Source organism: Aquarana catesbeiana, linkage group LG02 (genome assembly GCF_042186555.1).
Source record: "Aquarana catesbeiana isolate 2022-GZ linkage group LG02, ASM4218655v1, whole genome shotgun sequence".
Lineage (NCBI taxonomy): Eukaryota > Metazoa > Chordata > Amphibia > Anura > Ranidae > Aquarana > Aquarana catesbeiana.
The window spans coordinates 761,766,499-761,783,788 of NC_133325.1; the positions used below are offsets into that span (position 1 = coordinate 761,766,499).

General features: G+C 44.5%; 1 protein-coding gene across 2 annotated transcripts in view; it reads right to left on the reverse strand.

Annotated features, from left to right (window-relative positions):
• FAM3B (FAM3 metabolism regulating signaling molecule B) overlaps positions 1-17,290 on the reverse strand; it is a 101,590-nt gene that overhangs the window by 44,785 nt on the left and 39,515 nt on the right. The window contains exons 2-3 of one of the 2 annotated variants that reach the window (XM_073617221.1): positions 13,248-13,295; positions 8,125-8,268 (exon numbers count right to left, since the gene is read on the reverse strand). In XM_073617221.1, coding sequence (XP_073473322.1) covers positions 8,125-8,268; positions 13,248-13,295 — 192 coding nt within the window. The remainder of the gene's footprint in view (positions 1-8,124; positions 8,269-13,247; positions 13,296-17,290) is intronic. The other variant, XM_073617222.1, reaches the window with a different exon arrangement.

Consider the following 17,290-nt stretch of genomic DNA (forward strand, 5'->3'; position numbering starts at 1 on the left):
CCTTCCCGCTGTCAATTATCTTCGCTTTCGCCTCCAGCGCGTCCAGCCCTTCCCCACACGCTGGTGAGCGTATTCCATATTCGGCCGCAGTGCAGCAGGGGTATTGCCCCCCCCTATGCTGCAGGAGGTTTTTTGTAAACCTCAATGCCTTCAGCTCCTTGTTGCTCCATGGATCTTCTGTGAAACTGTAAGCGGTTGATTTCTTTTTTACCTACCTCATATCCCTTCCTGTCTGACAACAGGATTGTTCTTTTACATGCATTACTGAATAAACTAGGACTAATTATGTTCAACTGTCTGCTGCGAGACTGTTTTTACTCTTCAACCCATTGAGCGCTGGTCCGTTTGTTGTACACGGTTTATCTATACCCTCCAGCGATGGCTGCTGTCCAGCTGCACTGGGTTCAGATCCCACGTCTTTAATCATGCCCTTTCCTCCCCATCCACAGATGGCCATGTTTTAGTGCTGGTGTTACTTGTCGTGTACCAATTGTTTTCTTGGTGACTATGGTCTCAGCTTTTCTTGAGATAGGCGGCACGGATAGGCGGTACATATGGGCACTGATGGGCATTGATGGGTGGCACTGATAGGCGACACTGATGGGCATTGATGGACAGCAGTGATAGGCGGCACTGACTGGCATGGCTAATGGGCACTGATTGGTGGCACTTGTGGGCACTGATTGCTGCCACTGGTGGGCACTGTATTGTGACACTATATTTCTTTATTGTAATCAGGGCACTGATGATCATTCCTACATGTTCCCCTGTGAGGAGATGCCGCTGATCGTCTCTACTCTCCTCACACTCTGTCAGTGTGAAGCGAGGAGAACCGATTACCGGCATCTCCGTGTTTACATGTGACCGGCTGTGATTGGACACAGCCGATCGCATGGTTAAAGAGCCGCGGACGCGGCTCTTTACAGAGATCGGGGTAGCACCGTGTCCTAGCAACATGGCACGGGCACGATCTCTGCGCTGCACGCGAGAGCAGCCATTCTGGCGTCCCAGAACAAGAGCTACACCGCCCTGCCGTCATTTCACGGTGGGCGGGCAGCAAACAGTTAAGAGAGTGCTCCTAATCTCAGCTCGTTACCTGTATAGAGGACACCTGGGAGCAGAGGCGTTGCTAGGTCTACAAAAGATCTGGGGCTAGACCCCATAACACCGTAGTAAGTAGTAGCCCATAGCACCGTAGGGCGGGCATACACATGTATATAATATATATATATATATATATATATATATATATATATATGTGTGTGTGTGTGTGTGTGTGTGTGTGTGTGTGTGTGTGTGTGTGTGTGTGTGTGTGTGTGTGTGTGTATATATCCCCAGAGAGCCTCCCCCTTAAATCAGGGTCCCTAGAGAGCCTCCCCCCTGCATCAGGGTCCCCAGAGAGCCCCCCACTTACATCAGGGTCCCCAGTGAGCCTCCCCCTCCCCTTGGGGACCCCTGCAGAGACTCGGGGCTATGGGACCCAGATTCGGGGCTATAGCCCCAAAAGCCACCCCCTAGCGACGCCACTGCCTGGGAGCCAGGAATCTTGCTGATTGCTAGAGGATCAAATACTTATTTCACTCATTAAAATGCAAATCAATTTATAACTTTTTTTGAAATTAGTTTTTCTGGATGTTTTTGTTGTTATTCTGTCTCTTACTGTTAAAATAAACCTACCATTAAAATTATAGACTGATCATTTCTTTGTCAGTGGGCAAACGTACAAAATCAGCAGGGGATCAAATACTTTTTTCCCTCACTGTATAACATGTTTATTTTAAATAAGAAAAAAAAATGTAATATCTCCTTAAAGTTTCAATGTATGATATTCAGTTGGCGATCCGCCAGGCTGGGTGTGTGCCATTGTTGGGTTGGGTATCATTATTCAGGGTGGCGTTTTATGACTCTTATAATTTCTAATCACACACATAGGTTGGACTTGATGGACATGTCTTTTTTCAACCTCACCTACTATGTAACTATGTAAATGGGAATTTAGAAAAAAGTTGGCTGTGCAAATAGGTAAGCTTACAGGATATTAATTTTTAGGCACGCTATATTAGAGGACCTGTCACCACTGGTGACTGAATGGATACTAAGGCATCATGCACACTGAGGGTTTAGCCCCGATGCATGAGATCCAGCAGGTCAGAGGGCTGCTGCTGTGGCAGGATGGTGCATCGAGTGGTTCGAACGTTTAGGGCAGTATGTGCCCAGTGACGAATACCCAGAACGCAAGCAGGCCACATCCCAGGCATTTATACCTGGGCGTATTACTGTCACATGGTACCACACACAGCTCTGTTCAGCCGCAGCAGCTTTCAGCCTCTCCAAGTTTTACAGAGTTCACTTCCAGAGACAGTTTTGGATCTTGTCTTACTGCCGGTTCACACCAGAAAAAAAAAAATAGATAAAAAAGGGAGACAATCTGCGCTAAACCTTAAATATGTGCATATACAAAAAAATAAAAAATATATGCAACAATGACAAGGGGGGAGGTGCAGCAGAAAACAAAACCAGACTATCCAGCTTATAGAAATGTGTAAGAAAAAGAAAAATGCACAACCAAAATTACTATAAGTAGTGATGTAACAAAATGTGATCAACAATGTAAAACAATTAAGACTGTGATTTGACACTTAGTGACAATGGACAAAAAAAAAGGAGGGCAATGAAATACTCCTGTTTTATAGTCAAAAAAAGTTTTTCATCAGCTCCCAGTCGATGCCTTCTACTGGGAAACGCGTCGGGTGGAGCTTTAAATCGTGACGTCATTACACATCAGCTGGCTGGCGTGAGCCGCGGCTGTGTTTGAATTGAATTGTTTGCATACCGCTCGTGTCAGTGCTGATGGAAAACTTTTTGGGATAAAGACTTTTTAAAGTAGTGCACTATGAAGCCTCTCTCTTCTATCCTATGATATATACCCTCGTATGGAGTGCTTTCCTTTGGAGTATCCAGGAAATTAATATTGCAACAGTGTGGAGTAGGAGGAAGATCTTTGCCATCGCTGATCGTTTTCCATCTGTTGGCGATCCCATCCCTCCTGTGTATGCTCGTATGATCTCTATAATCTGAGTTCCACCTGATCTGGTAAGCGGAGCGGTTTGCTTTGATTACTGATAAACAGAACACATTCGTTTTTAATGTTCCTCTGATGTCCCATGAAGTTTTGGATATAAACAGCAGTTTATGGACTTTACTATATAGGAAACCTTTTTTTTTCAGAAATTGCCATCAAGTGTTTTAAATACAGTTACAGTCAGGTCCATAAATATTGGGACATCGACACAATTCTAATCTTTTTGGCTCTATACACCACCACAATGGATTTGAAATGAAACGAACAAGATGTGCTTTAACTGCAGACTTTCAGCTTTAATTTGAGGGTATTTACATCCAAATCAGGTGAACGGTGTAGGAATTACAACAGTTTGTATATGTGCCTCCTACTTTTTAAGGGACCAAGAGTAATGGGACAGATTAACAATCATCCATCAAACTTTTACTTTTTAATACTTGGTTGCAAATCCTTTGCAGTCAATTACAGCCTGAAGTCTGGAACGCATAGACATCACCAGACACTGGGTTTCATCCCTGGTGATGCTCTGCCAGGACTCTACTGCAACTGTCTTCAGTTCCTGCTTGTTTGTCCAGTACAAGTTCTAACCTATTGTCCACATATAAGGCCTGATGGGCTTTAAGACCTGAAACGCGTTAACTTTTTCTTCATGTCATGACAGTTTAAACCCTTACTGGACTTATCCAAGTTTGGGGCGCTCTTATCTTTCCAGTACTCTTAGGGTTTAGTCATACATGTGGCAGCCCTTGCTGCCTTCTGATCCACAGTGAATCGCTTTTCAGCGAGGGCAGTGATTTAGGCAAGCATTGCATGCTGGGCAGTTGCTGCTTGGCCTATTCACTTAAATGAGTTGCGTTCGGTGGTGGCACTGCCTGCCAAATGCAACTTTCCTTTTAATTTTGGCTGCAAAGCATCGCCGTTGTGGCATATATACAGCCGTGAGCATTAGGGGCTGCTGAGGGGGCTGTAAAACCGAAGCTCAACCACCGCCAGGGACCCTCTGGGACACCCCGCTTAACAGGGCTGCCTTTAAAAATAGATTCCAACCACTGATTTTCCTTCACCGCGGGGTCCAACAATCTGCCTAAAGCTAGCTATACACAGAGAATATTTTAGCTGGCTGCAGACAAAGCAGAAATAATGTCAGCACTCTGCCCCCGACCTGAAAATCGAGGCATTCAATTATCGACCGAACAGTGGCTGCATTCATTTAGATGTGCGCTCAAAAACAATCATAAAATGGTGAAATCAGTCCATAAATTGATAAATCAAAAGTTCACAGGATCAATTCAGGTAACCACCACAGTGATTTCACACAAATAGAAGAAGTGCCCAACCACCATATAAATTGCCTGCTTACCAAAAATTAGGCAACAAGAAGCGATCGGCCGTAACCCAGCCACGGCCTTTATTTTGCTAAGACGGCTGCTGGACCCACACAGGAATGCCCCTGGTTTTGGACCTTCAATGGGGGCCCCCCCATTGAAAACGTCACCTATGACGAGACGCGTCTGGGAGGGCACGCACTGACGTCACCATGCTGTCTGTGAGGAGGACGGGCTCCTGTGTTCACCGGCCGGCATTTGTTTTATGCATTTTTATCCTAATCTATGGAAGTGCAATACATCTTTTCTTTTAATAAATGGTATACAGTATCACGCTATGGTAGTTTCTCCTTTCCTTGAGCCTCCCCGGAGTACATCTCCAGCATAGCCACGATCCAGCGGGACGCCTAGGGGGTTGCTATCACCAGGTCAAAAACCAGGGGCATTCCTGTGTGGGTCCAGCAGCCATCTTAGCAAGATAAAGGCCGTGGCTGGGTTACAGCCGATCGCTATTTGTTGCCTGCTATCTGGTAAGCAGGCAATTTATATGGTGGTCGGGCACTTCTTCTATTTGTGTGAAGTCACTGTGGCGGTTACCTGAATCGATCCCATGAACTTTTGATTTATCAATTTATGGACTGATTTCACCATTCATGATTAATGTTTTTGAGCGCAGCTCTTTTCTATTCTATCCATTACTGTGTGTATCCCACAACCGAGTTGCTGCTTTTGTTCTAATTTTTACTAGTCTAGTGCAGTTTTTAAAATTTTCTATTAATTTAGATGTAGCCGCTGTTCAGGTATTCTGACAGTTGTTGGTGCTCTGGCTGTCAGAATACAATTGCCGGCTGAGATAATCGGCGAAGCTGAACAAGAGAAATCTTTCAGCCTAAGGCCCCTTTAAAGGGGTTGTAAAGGTAAAAAATTTTTCACCTTAATGCATTCTATGCATTAAGGTGAAAAAACTTTTGACAGTACCGCCGCCCCCAGCCCCCCGTTTTACTTACCTGACGCCTCAAATCTTCGCTGCTCGTCCTCGTCATCTTCACTGCAGCTCAGCCTGGTCGCTGATTGGCTGCAGTGGATGGATTGAAAGCAGCGCAGCCATTGGCTCGCGCTGCTGTCAATCACATCCAATGACGCAGCGCGCCGGGGGGCGGGGCCGAGTGATACAGCGAGCGGCTATAGCCGCCGGCTGTATCACGGGACCGCGCCCGCAAGCACTCAGCACCATGCGAGGGAGCTCGCATTAAGGTGGTTAATGCTTGTGGGGAGGAGCTGAAACAGCCGCCGAGGGACCCCAGAAGACCAGGTTCGGGGCCACTCTGTGCAGAACGAGCTGCACAGTGAAGGTAAGTATAACATGTTTGTTATTTAAAAAAAAAAAAAAAAAAAAAATACCTTTACAACCCCTTTAACACTTATACGACTTGTCCCACGATTTTGTACTGCAAGTGACAAGTCATTCTCCATGATTTTCAATGACTACCATTCATATTGGCACGACTTTAAGTTGCGCCGACTTCATAGTAGTCCCTGCACTACTTTGGTCCAACTTCCATGCGAGTTGATGTCCATAGACCTCAATGTTAAACCCTCAAGTAGCATGCAAATCGTACCTGAAAAATATAGACACGATTTCAGTACGACTTTGTAACCACAAGCTGAGGGTCAAAGCATTTGTAAACCCCAACCCTGTAAAGTGGTACAAAGTAGTACTGATCCCAAATCGCGGCAAAATCGTGGTAAAATCGCGGTCGCGAATTTGCGGTAAAATCTAACGACTTTGTAGTCGCACAAGTGTGAAAAGGGTCTAAAGCTGGCCATACACTATACAATCTTATTGTACAAATTATGCACAATCTCCTTTAGATTTACCAAAGGGATATAATAAGAGGACAAACTACACTTTTCAATTTTTAACAATCAGGCAGACCCTCCTACATAGTTGATTGGAGATCCAGAGGAGATTGTACAATCAGACTGGACGGTGTATGGCCACATACCACAAACCTATTATATACTTACTGACACACAGATAAATGATGGCCCAAGCGTGACCCATTCACTGGAACAGAGATATCACCCCTCCCCCTCCCTTTTGTCTCTATTGTGTTCCCGTCTTCGATGTTTGAATGAATGGTTTCTTCATTGTCTTTGGACACGCAGCAATGTCACCGTAACCGGGTCATCTCGCCCAACAGATTCGAGCACAATGACATCCCCGCCATACATGGAAGACCTATGAGACTTGGCGGTAGTTATCTTTTGTAATAAAGTACAGTTCAGGCCCCCCATGTGATTCAGGCTCCTACACAATGACCCCTATAAAGTTCAGGCTCCTATTGACCCCTACGCAATTCAGGCTCCTACACAATGACCTCTATGCAGTTCAGGCTCCTACACAATGACCCCTATGCAGTTCAGGCTGCCACACAATGACCCCTATGCAATTCAGGCTCCTACACAATGACCCCTATGCAGTTCAGGCTGCCACACAATGACCCCTATGCAGTTCAGGCTGCCACACAATGACCCCTGCGCAATTCAGGCTCCTACACAATGACCCCTATGCAGTTCAGGCTCCTAATGACCCCTATGCAGTTCAGGCTATGTGATTCAGGCTTCTACACAATGACCCCTATGCAGTTCAGGCCACTATACAAAGACCCCTTTGCGGTTCAAGTGCTTTAACAAGGACCCCCACATAGTTTAGACCCCTATACAAAGACCTCTATACAGTTTAGGGTTCTATACCAAGACCCCTATGCGGTTCAGGCTACAAAACAAAGATATCTGTACAGTTCAGGCTACAATACGAGGACTCTGTCTCTCACAGATAGATAGCTTTCACTTGAACAGGAAACAGGTGCCCCTATGGGAAGATTTCCCCCCACCTCTTGTTCTGGTGACATAAGCCATCAGGACAAGTGTGGGGGATTCCAAGGGTCCAGTGCCTCCTGATTTGAAAAGTGCTACCTGGTCTGGCCAGGGGCTGGGAAGGCAGAGAGCCTGCAGTGCCAAGCGCCCCCTGGTAGTGGCTCTCTAGGATGCCAGAGTAACCACATAGGTTTGGAACCCCATTGTATGAAACCTCACTACACCTCAAGGGCTCAGTCCTTTAGCCAGGGCTGGGGCAATTTTAGTTACAAGGTCTAACTAATGCACTTGCCTTTTTTTTTTTCAAATTATTTATATTTGCTCTCCACATGTGTCACCCTGCACTTATGCTTGGGTTTTCCTTTCACTCTGGGAGGAGAATGCGAGTCCTCGGGCCTACTCTGAAGTCTAGAATTTTTTATATGTGGCCATCAGGTTCCTTCCTTCCCTGCCTTGAGGGGGTCTCTCTTCAGAAGAGCACCTCACCTAGTACTCCTTGGACAGCTTTGGCTGACCATGAGGAGCAGGGTTTGGCTAGGTGGACCAGAATGGGCCTTACCCTCGTCAGGAGTCTTGCACCTGGGGGGGTCAGGGAGGGGTCCTTTCTCTTTGGGAGGGGACCAAAGGACCAAAGTACCTTTTTTGGTGCACAGCTGGCCCTTGTGGTCAGGTTTTGGTCGTGCCTTTGTCCTGGGAGAACATAACCAAGTAGAGGACCATGGAAAGGGGGGGGGGGGGGGGTGTCGAAGAAAAGGAGGTATATAAAAAGGAAATGCCCAACTGTATCAATACTGGAAGATCTGGGACACATTGGGAGGAAAAAAAATAAAAAGGTACCTTTGATCACAGGTTTTTCTCCCAGCCGTTGCACGCTTCCGATGGCAGTCTGTATGGAGTCTTCAGGTAGTATTTCAGCAAAGAAATAGCCCAAGTACCAGGCAAACACGGAGGCACATATTAATCCGAGAACCTTCACCGTATCTAGGGAAAACACAAATACAGATAGTTATGGGAGGAGCTCCGAAATCTGTCTAGGAGAGACGTACAGAAGAAGAGTCTTTTATACAGCTCAGGAATAACCTAAAGTCTAATGTTTATGCAGCAAGTAAAAGCAACCCACAAACGTTACATTTCATCCCAGCAAACACTGCTACTGTGCTAAAGTCAGGAAGTCAACAAATCTTTGTATTTAAATACAGTGAGATTTCTCAAAGCTCCTCACATGGGAAATGGTCTGGTCTGCTCCCCAAAGCCTGTGTAATGCAATGTCCTTTCCCTCTTTGAGGCATACACCATTAGTTCAGACTGTGCATCTCCATAAGAGCCCTCTGGGCCCATTTCTACTAATTGTGGGTCAGATGAATTCTAGGATCCCCTCCTGCTGTCACAAAGACATGCATGTGGTCCATTTCTAACCAGCAGGCTGTTGCTACACAGGGAATAGATGTATTTTTTACTTGACTAGTAGTTGAATGGAGGGGGGCCAAAAACAAATTCTGAAAAGTGTTCCTTTACTGACGTCTGACACCAGAATCACCAGATTCCAACTTTGACTGTAATGAATAGAGATGACACTTTGATATATACAGGAATTCTATAGATGAGTAAAAGGAGTTTCCAGATAGCAATATATAGAAGTGGGGCGCACAGCTGTGCTGCAGAAGTACCCGGATGAAAATCTTTAATGCTGAAGAGAAGACATGTGCAGAATGAAAAAAATGTGTTTAGTTTCGGATCGATTCGTTAAGTTACTAAGACATTTGTAACTAAATTTGTTTTGTTTTCAAACAGATTCAAATTTTTCCAATGGATTCAAAATCGAATTTGATTTGAAAATATCGTATCGATCCCATTCATTGTGAGGAATAGCTGGTTCTAGTCTACTCAAAATTCGAATATCGAAAGACGGCTACATTCAATTCTATTCTATTTTGTTTTACTCTATTCTTTTCTATTCTATTTTGTTTTACGCTATTCTTTTCTATTTTGTTTTATTCTACTCTTTTCTAAATTCGAATTTTGGAAGATGGCTTTATTCTACTTTATTTTTCTCTATTCAAACTTCAAAAGACAGCTATATTCTTTTCTAATTTTATTCTATACTATTCTAAATTCAAATCCTTTCCTTTCCTTTATTTTCTATTCAATGCTTTACCAAAGTCGAATTTCGGAAGGTGAATATATTCTAACACTAATACACACAGAAGGGAATCAGCAATAGTTAGCAATATGCTAACATTTCAAATTTATTTTCAAATTCTGAGTTCAGGTAATTTGATATTTCAGACAAAATCTAGTTGCCTTATTTCTGATTCGTTTAAAATTTGTTACTATTGTAATTTGGAAATTCGGATGCACCTGAATCTCCGAATATTTTCTTTATTTTGATTCACATATCTACTGAAGAGGTATTTCAGGGAACTATAGGCCTCCCCATTTCAGCCAACTATGGGCCTCCCCATTTCAGCCAACTATAGGCCTCCCCATTTCAGCCAACTATAGGCCTCCCCATTTCAGTCAACTATAGGCCTCCCCATTTCAGCCAACTATAGGCCTCCCCATTTCAGCCAACTATAGGCCTCCCCATTTCAGCCAACTATAGGCCTCCCCATTTCAGCCAACTATAGGCCTCCCCATTTCAGCCAACTATAGGCCTCCCCATTTCAGCCAACTATAGGCCTCCCCATTTCAGTCAACTATAGGCCTCCCCATTTCCGGCATCTCCAGGCCTCCCCATTTCCGGCATCTCCAGGCCTCCCCATTTCCGGCATCTCCAGGCCTCCCCATTTCCGGCATCTCCAGGCCTCCCCATTTCCGGCATCTCCAGGCCTCCCCATTTCCGGCATCTCCAGGCCTCCCCATTTCCGGCATCTCCAGGCCTCCCCATTTCCGGCATCTCCAGGCCTCCCTATTTCCGGCAGCTCTAGGCCTCCTCATTTCCGGCAGCTCTAGGCCTCCTCATTTCTGGCAGCTCTAGGCCTCCCCATTTCTGGCAGCTCTAGGCCTCCCCATTTCTGGCAGCTCTAGGCCTCCCCATTTCTGGCAGCTCTAGGCCTCCCTATTTCTGGCAACTATAAGCCTCCCTATTTCTGGCATCTATAGGTCTCTGGTGTTACCAACAACTGGATTTCCCACTAAAGGATGGTAAATATGTGTGTAGCATATGTGACCTGATTCCCGAGCATGCATAGTCCCGGTGATGAAGGAACCATAAATCAATCATCTGCAGCTTCAGTGGATCACTTTCAGCCACGATACCCCCTGCCAAATGCGCCATGCTGTTTAACGTTTGCTGCAAAGCATGGGTATAGCCATTGCGGGGCAGTGAAATTCGCCCGCTTTTACTGCCCACCTAGGGTTGCAATGTGTATGGTTAGCTTTAGATACAATCCGCTCTAGTGAGGTAAATCCGATTCATTCCTTGCTATATTTCACTTGCAAGCACTGAACAAACACAACTGAATTTGCTTGAACACCGTATGGCTTCTGTAAACAAAAAATATATGTCTAACAGGGCGATGACAAAAAAGGTTCAACATACTAAGCCAACCAGATCAACGAGTAGAACTGGGTAACCATTCCAGAGAACATATGTCATCATTTTCACTGAACTATACACATTTACTACAAGGAAGTGAGAGTGTAACGCATAACTCCAGCCAGGAAAGACAGGAAAGATAAAAAATGTAAGAGATTTAAAAGCTAAAATGAACAAAAAAAAAAAAAAAAAAAAAAAAGCTTTTGCTGCATTATTCCGCTTCAGTCCATAGCTGTCCCCTGCACTACTACTTTTTAGCCACAAGAGGTCTTCAGACTGCTGTCCAGCATCATCCAGCTGACGTCCTCTGAGCTTAGGCCGTCATGGCTCCTCCTCCAGCTTGTGACTGGACAGGAGAGGCAGTGATGAGCTCATCTCTCTCCTCTCTCTCTCCGCCAATCAGCATTCTCCTCGTCATGAATCGATTGGCTGGTTGTATTGCTTCTTCCTTTCGCACTCCAGCCCTGCTGTACAGGAATTGCATATCACACAGAGTATAAAGTAAAAAAACAAAACAAAAAAAAAAAAAAATCTAAAGTTTTTCTTTACAGGTACAATAATCATGGGTTACACCTATATGCAGCAACCTTAAGGCTAAGCTCACCGCTGGGGGAAGGAAACGGAAGGTGTGTGGGGTGAGGATAAAAACAGGTGGTTTTTGCTCACATCTGTATATGTTGCCTTAAGGTATGGCTGTGCAATTTTGTGTCAAGTATGACAGGTGGCACTGCCCATCAGGCATGCCCATTGAAGTCAATGGGCCTGCACAGCAACCATGTGCCAAGCGTGGCTACGGCAGTTAGACGAGGTAGTTCAATGTAAAATCCACAGTGGGGATCAAAAAACAGAGGTGCAGGAAGTGGCAGTATTGTCTCTTGAAAACCTGCAAACTGATTCTAAACCGCCTCTGAAAAGTGATCCAACGCAGATCACTTGTTAGAGAGACGGTAGAACCTTCCGTCCATGTGAATGAGCGCTTACAGGGAGGGGGGGCCCATAATGAATAAGCAAATCAGGCATTTTACTGCAAGACTGCTTTAACTATTTGCCGGCCAGGCTTTTTCTGGCACATTTTTGTTCACAATTATTATCAATTATCAGTATTTTTTGCTACAATTTTTTTTTAAAGAATACACTTTAATGATTTAAAAAAAAAAAAAAAATACACACCAATTTTTTTGTATAATATAAAAGATGATGTTACGCTGAGTAGATAGATATCCAACATGTCACGCTTTAAAACTGCACACGCTTGTGGAATGGCAACAAACTACTGTACTTCAAAATCTCCATAGGCAACGCTTTAAATGCCTATACAGGTTACCAGTTCAGAGTTACAGAGGAGGTCTAGTGCTAGAATTATTGCTCTCACTCTAACGTTCACGGCGATACCTCACAGTGCCAACACTGTTTACATATGTCTGCGCGACTTACGTATTGGTTCGCTTCTGCGCTTTACTTTTTTTTTCCTATTTGCTCTTTATTTTTATACTGTCCCTTTAATTTCTTTTTTTTTTTTTTTGGTCACTTTTATACCTATTACAAGGAATGTAAACATCCCTTCTAATAGAAATAAGGATGACAGGTCCTCTTTATGGAGAGATCTGGGGTCAAAAAGAAGCCAAACCTCTTCTTTACCTTTAAAAGCAAAAGATCAAAAAAAAAAAAAAAAAAAAAAATTATATATATTTTAATAATAATAATAATAATAATAATAATAATAAGGCTGCACTGATGGGGCACTACTGATGAGGCTGCACTGATGGGGCACCATTGCACTATTGATGAGGCTGCACTGATTGGGCACCATTGATGAGGCTGCACTAATGGGGCACTACTGATGAGGCTGCACTGATGGGGCACCATTGCACTATTGATGAGGCTGCACTGATGGGGCACTACTCATGAAGCTGCACTGATGGGGCACTATTCATGAGGCTGCACTGATGGGGCACTACTGATGAGGCACTATTCATGAGGCTGCACTGATGGGGCACTATTCATGAGGCTGCACTGATGGGGCACTACTGATGGGGCACTACTGATGAGGCACTACTGATGAGGCACTACTGATGAGGCACTATTCATGAGGCACTATTCATGAGGCACTATTCATGAGGCACTATTCATGAGGCTGCACTGATGGGGCACTATTCATGAGGCTGCACTGATGGGGCACTACTGATGAGGCTGCACTGATGGGGCACTACCTTTACACCGGTTTGTGATCAGCTGTGTCTGAAGGTCACAGCGGTCACACAGCGCGCCTGATGCGCCCCGCAGGAGGTGGGGTTCTGGAAGGACATCTCTGAACGCCCTCCCAGAACTATAATACCGCGCCGTAGCCATCTTTTGGTTATAGTACGGTACTAAAGTGGTTGAATAAAAAATTTGTGCAAGTGAAAAATCCACTTTTACTTACATCTAGACCAGGGCTTCTCAACTAGGAATCCATGGAATCCTAGGGTTCCTGTAGGGGGTATATATATTATTATTATACAGGATTTATATAGCGCCGACAGTTTACGCAGCACTTTACAACATTAGGGCAGACATTACAATTACAATACAGGGGGGAATCAGAGGGCCTTGCTTGTTAGAGCTGGTTTCTCTAAACTGATAGAACTTGCAGGTTATTTATGCGAATTCTAAAAATGTTAATTGATCCAATGGACAGCTGTTTACGGCGATAAGCAAGAAGGGTCATAAATACTACAGCTGGTCCTAATTGTTCTGTTCACCTTGATTAACAACCAGATCAAAAGTGTTTGGTCAGCCAATCAGAAACCCCTCCAGGACTAATATCTGCTTCTTCAAGGTTTCAGCTGTTAAAAGAGGGATCATGATCTAGGAGTTATCATGGAAGCTCAGGGATGGATTATAATACACATTACTGCATGCATGGAATCTACCTAGGTGCAGAATATAGATTGGATATACACTCACCGGCCACTTTATTAGGTACACCTATTCATTTGCTTGGTAACACAAATTGCTAATCAGCCAGATGGCAGCAACACAATGCATTTAGGCATCTAGATGTGGTGAAGACGACTTGCTGAAGTTCAAATGGAGCATCAGAATGGGGAAGAAAGGGGATCCAAAGCAGTTGTAAACCAAATGTTCAAAAAAAACAAAAAAAAAAAAAACGCAAGGCAATGACATAATGTGCTAGTATGCATCGCATACTGGCACATTGTGAAATACTTACCTTGGAGCGAAGCCCTCCAACGCTGTAAAGTCACCGCTGAGAGGGCGGACATGTCTGTCTATCCTCCTGGTTGGTGCTCCGGTGCTGTGACTGGCGGGAGCCCACAGTTCCGGCATAAAGCTGTGAAGTTCCAGCAAGGTATGGCGGACCTTCAGAGCAAACGCACCCGTGATGTCACCGGCTGCATGCAGGGTGAATATCCCCTAAACGGTGCACATTTAGGAAATATTCATGTTACCTACAGGTAAGCTTTATTATAGAATTATCTGTAGGTAAAAATAACCAAGCTTTGAACGTGGCATGGTTGTTGGTGCCAGACGGGCTGGTCTGAGTATTTCACAAACTGATGATCTACTGGGATATTCACACACAACCATCTCTCCGGTTTACTGAGAATGATCTGAAAAAGAGAAACTATCCGGTGAGCGGCAGTTGTGTGGAGGAAAATGCCTTGTTGAGGTCAGAGGAGAATGGGCAGACTGGTTTGAGATGATAGAAAGGCAACAGTAACTCAAATAACCACTCACTACAACCAAGGTATGCAGAATACCATCTCTGAACACACAACACATCGAACCTTGAAGCAGATGGGCTACAGCAGCAGAAGACTACACCGGGTGCTACTTCTGTCAAAGAACAGGAAACTGAGGCTACAATTCACACAGGCTCACCAAAATTGGACAATAGAAGATTGGAAAAACATTGCCTGGTCTGATGAGTCTCGATTTCAGCTGCAACATTCAGATGGTCGGCAGAATTTGGTGTAAACAACATAAAAGCATGGATCCATCCTGCATTGTATCACCGGTTCAGGCTGGTGGTGGTGGTGTAATGGTGTGGGGGGATATTTTCTTAGCACACTTTGGGCCCCTTAGTACCAACTGAGCATCGTATAACACCACGGCCTACCTGAGTATTGTTGCTGACCATGTCCATCCCTTTATGACTACAGTGTACCCATCTTCTGTTGGCTCCTTCCAGCAGGATAATGCTCCATGTCACAAAGCTCAAATCATCTCACCACTGGACAATGAGGTCACTGTACTCCAATGGCCTCCACAGTCACCATATCTCATCCAATAGAGCACCTTTGGGATGTGGTGGAACGGGAGATTTGAATCATGGCTGTGCAGCCGACAAATCTGCAACAACTGTGTGATGCTACCATGTCACTATGGACCAAAATCTCTGAGGAAGGTTTCCAACACCTTGTTAAATCTATGCCACAAAGAATGAAGGCCGTTCTGAAGGCAAAAGGGGATTCAACCCGGTACTAGCAAGGTGTACCTAATAAAGTGGCCGGTGGGTCTATATAGCTGGATGGGTGATATGCCTCTATGCTTGCCATGATAGAAAGGGACTAAGTATTTTGAATGGTACTTCTGATCATTGTAATATTTACAAATCCTCTGATGGATTATGTCATCTGTTGCAGAATCCAATGAATGTGTCTCTCTGGAGAACCAAGTTGGTGCGGGAGAATTTGGATGGACTCAAGGAGATTTGCGTTGAATTGGTATACTCCTCTTTCCATAATAATACAAATAATTACCATACTAATTATTATTCCTCACTCTCTGTAAGGAGGTAATTCTTCCCAATGACCACAAATGTAGGGAGCATTCTTCCCAGTGACCACAAATGTAGGGAGCATTCTTCCCAGTGACCACAAATGTAGGGAGCATTCTTCCCACTGACCACAAATGTAAGGAGCATTCTTCCCACTGACCACAAATGTAAGGAGCCTTCTTCCCAATGACCACCAATGTAAGGAGCCTTCTTCCCAATGACCACCAATGTAAGGAGCATTCTTCCCAATGACCACCAATGTAAGGAGCATTCTTCCCAATGACCACCAATGTAAGGAGCATTCTTCCCACTGACCACCAATGTAAGGAGCATTCTTCCCACTGACCACCAATGTAAGGAGCATTCTTCCTAATGACCACAAATGTAAGGAGCATTCTTCCCACTGACCACCAATGTAAGGAACATTCTTCCCACTGACCACCAATGTAAGGAGCATTCTTCCTAATGACCACAAATGTAAGGAACATTCTTCTCACTGATCACCAATGTAAGGAGCATTCTTCCCACTGATCACCAATGTAAGGAACATTCTTCCCACTGACCACCAATGTAAGGAACATTCTTCCCAATGACCACCAATGTAAGGAACATTCTTCCCACTGACCACAAATGTAAGGAGCATTCTTCCCACTGATCACCAATGTAAGGAACATTCTTCCCACTGACCACCAATGTAAGGAACATTCTTCCCACTGATCACCAATGTAAGGAACATTCTTCTCACTGATCACCAATGTAAGGAACATTCTTCCCACTGACCACCAATGTAAGGAACATTCTTCCCACTGACCACAAATGTAAGGAGCATTCTTCCCACTGATCACCAATGTAAGGAACATTCTTCCCACTGACCACCAATGTAAGGAACATTCTTCCCACTGACCACAAATGTAAGGAGCATTCTTCCCACTGATCACCAATGTAAGGAACATTCTTCCCACTGACCACAAATGTAAGGAGCATTCTTCCCACTGATCACCAATGTAAGGAGCATTCTTCCCACTGATCACCAATGTAAGGAACATTCTTCCCACTGACCACCAATGTAAGGAGCATTCTTCCTAATGACCACAAATGTAAGGAACATTCTTCCCACTGATCACCAATGTAAGGAGCATTCTTCCCAATGGCCACCAATGTAAGGAGCATTCTTCCTAATGACCACAAATGTAAGGAACATTCTTCCCAATGACATCACACGAATATATCATGAGTTGTAGATATAGTCTTTATTAGCAGGAGTTCCCTGAGACCTGGAAATTAATTCAAGGGTTCCTCCGTGTTGAAAAGGTTGAGAAAGGCCGACCTAGACATTCTCTTTATATAGAAAAGCAGAAGGAGGCAGAAAGATTTTATTAGGTAGAGAAGTAGAATTTCCGGCTACATTTAATAAAAGCCAACATGTTTTGGGGGCTCTTCACCAGGCTTCAAAATATTAGGAGGAAACCGAAGGAGTACTGGACATTTAGAAGGAGACACAAAAAAAAAAAGGAAGGACAAGCATTGGGAACACCGCTTTCCCACCTGCCCTGTGTAAAGTGTATTATACGGCCTCAGCCAGCGTTACTCCACTGATGCGTTTCGCCTGTCCACCAAGCCTTAGACACAGACCTCTATGACTAAGCCCCGGTGCATGGGACGAAACGCATCAGAGGACGTTGTTG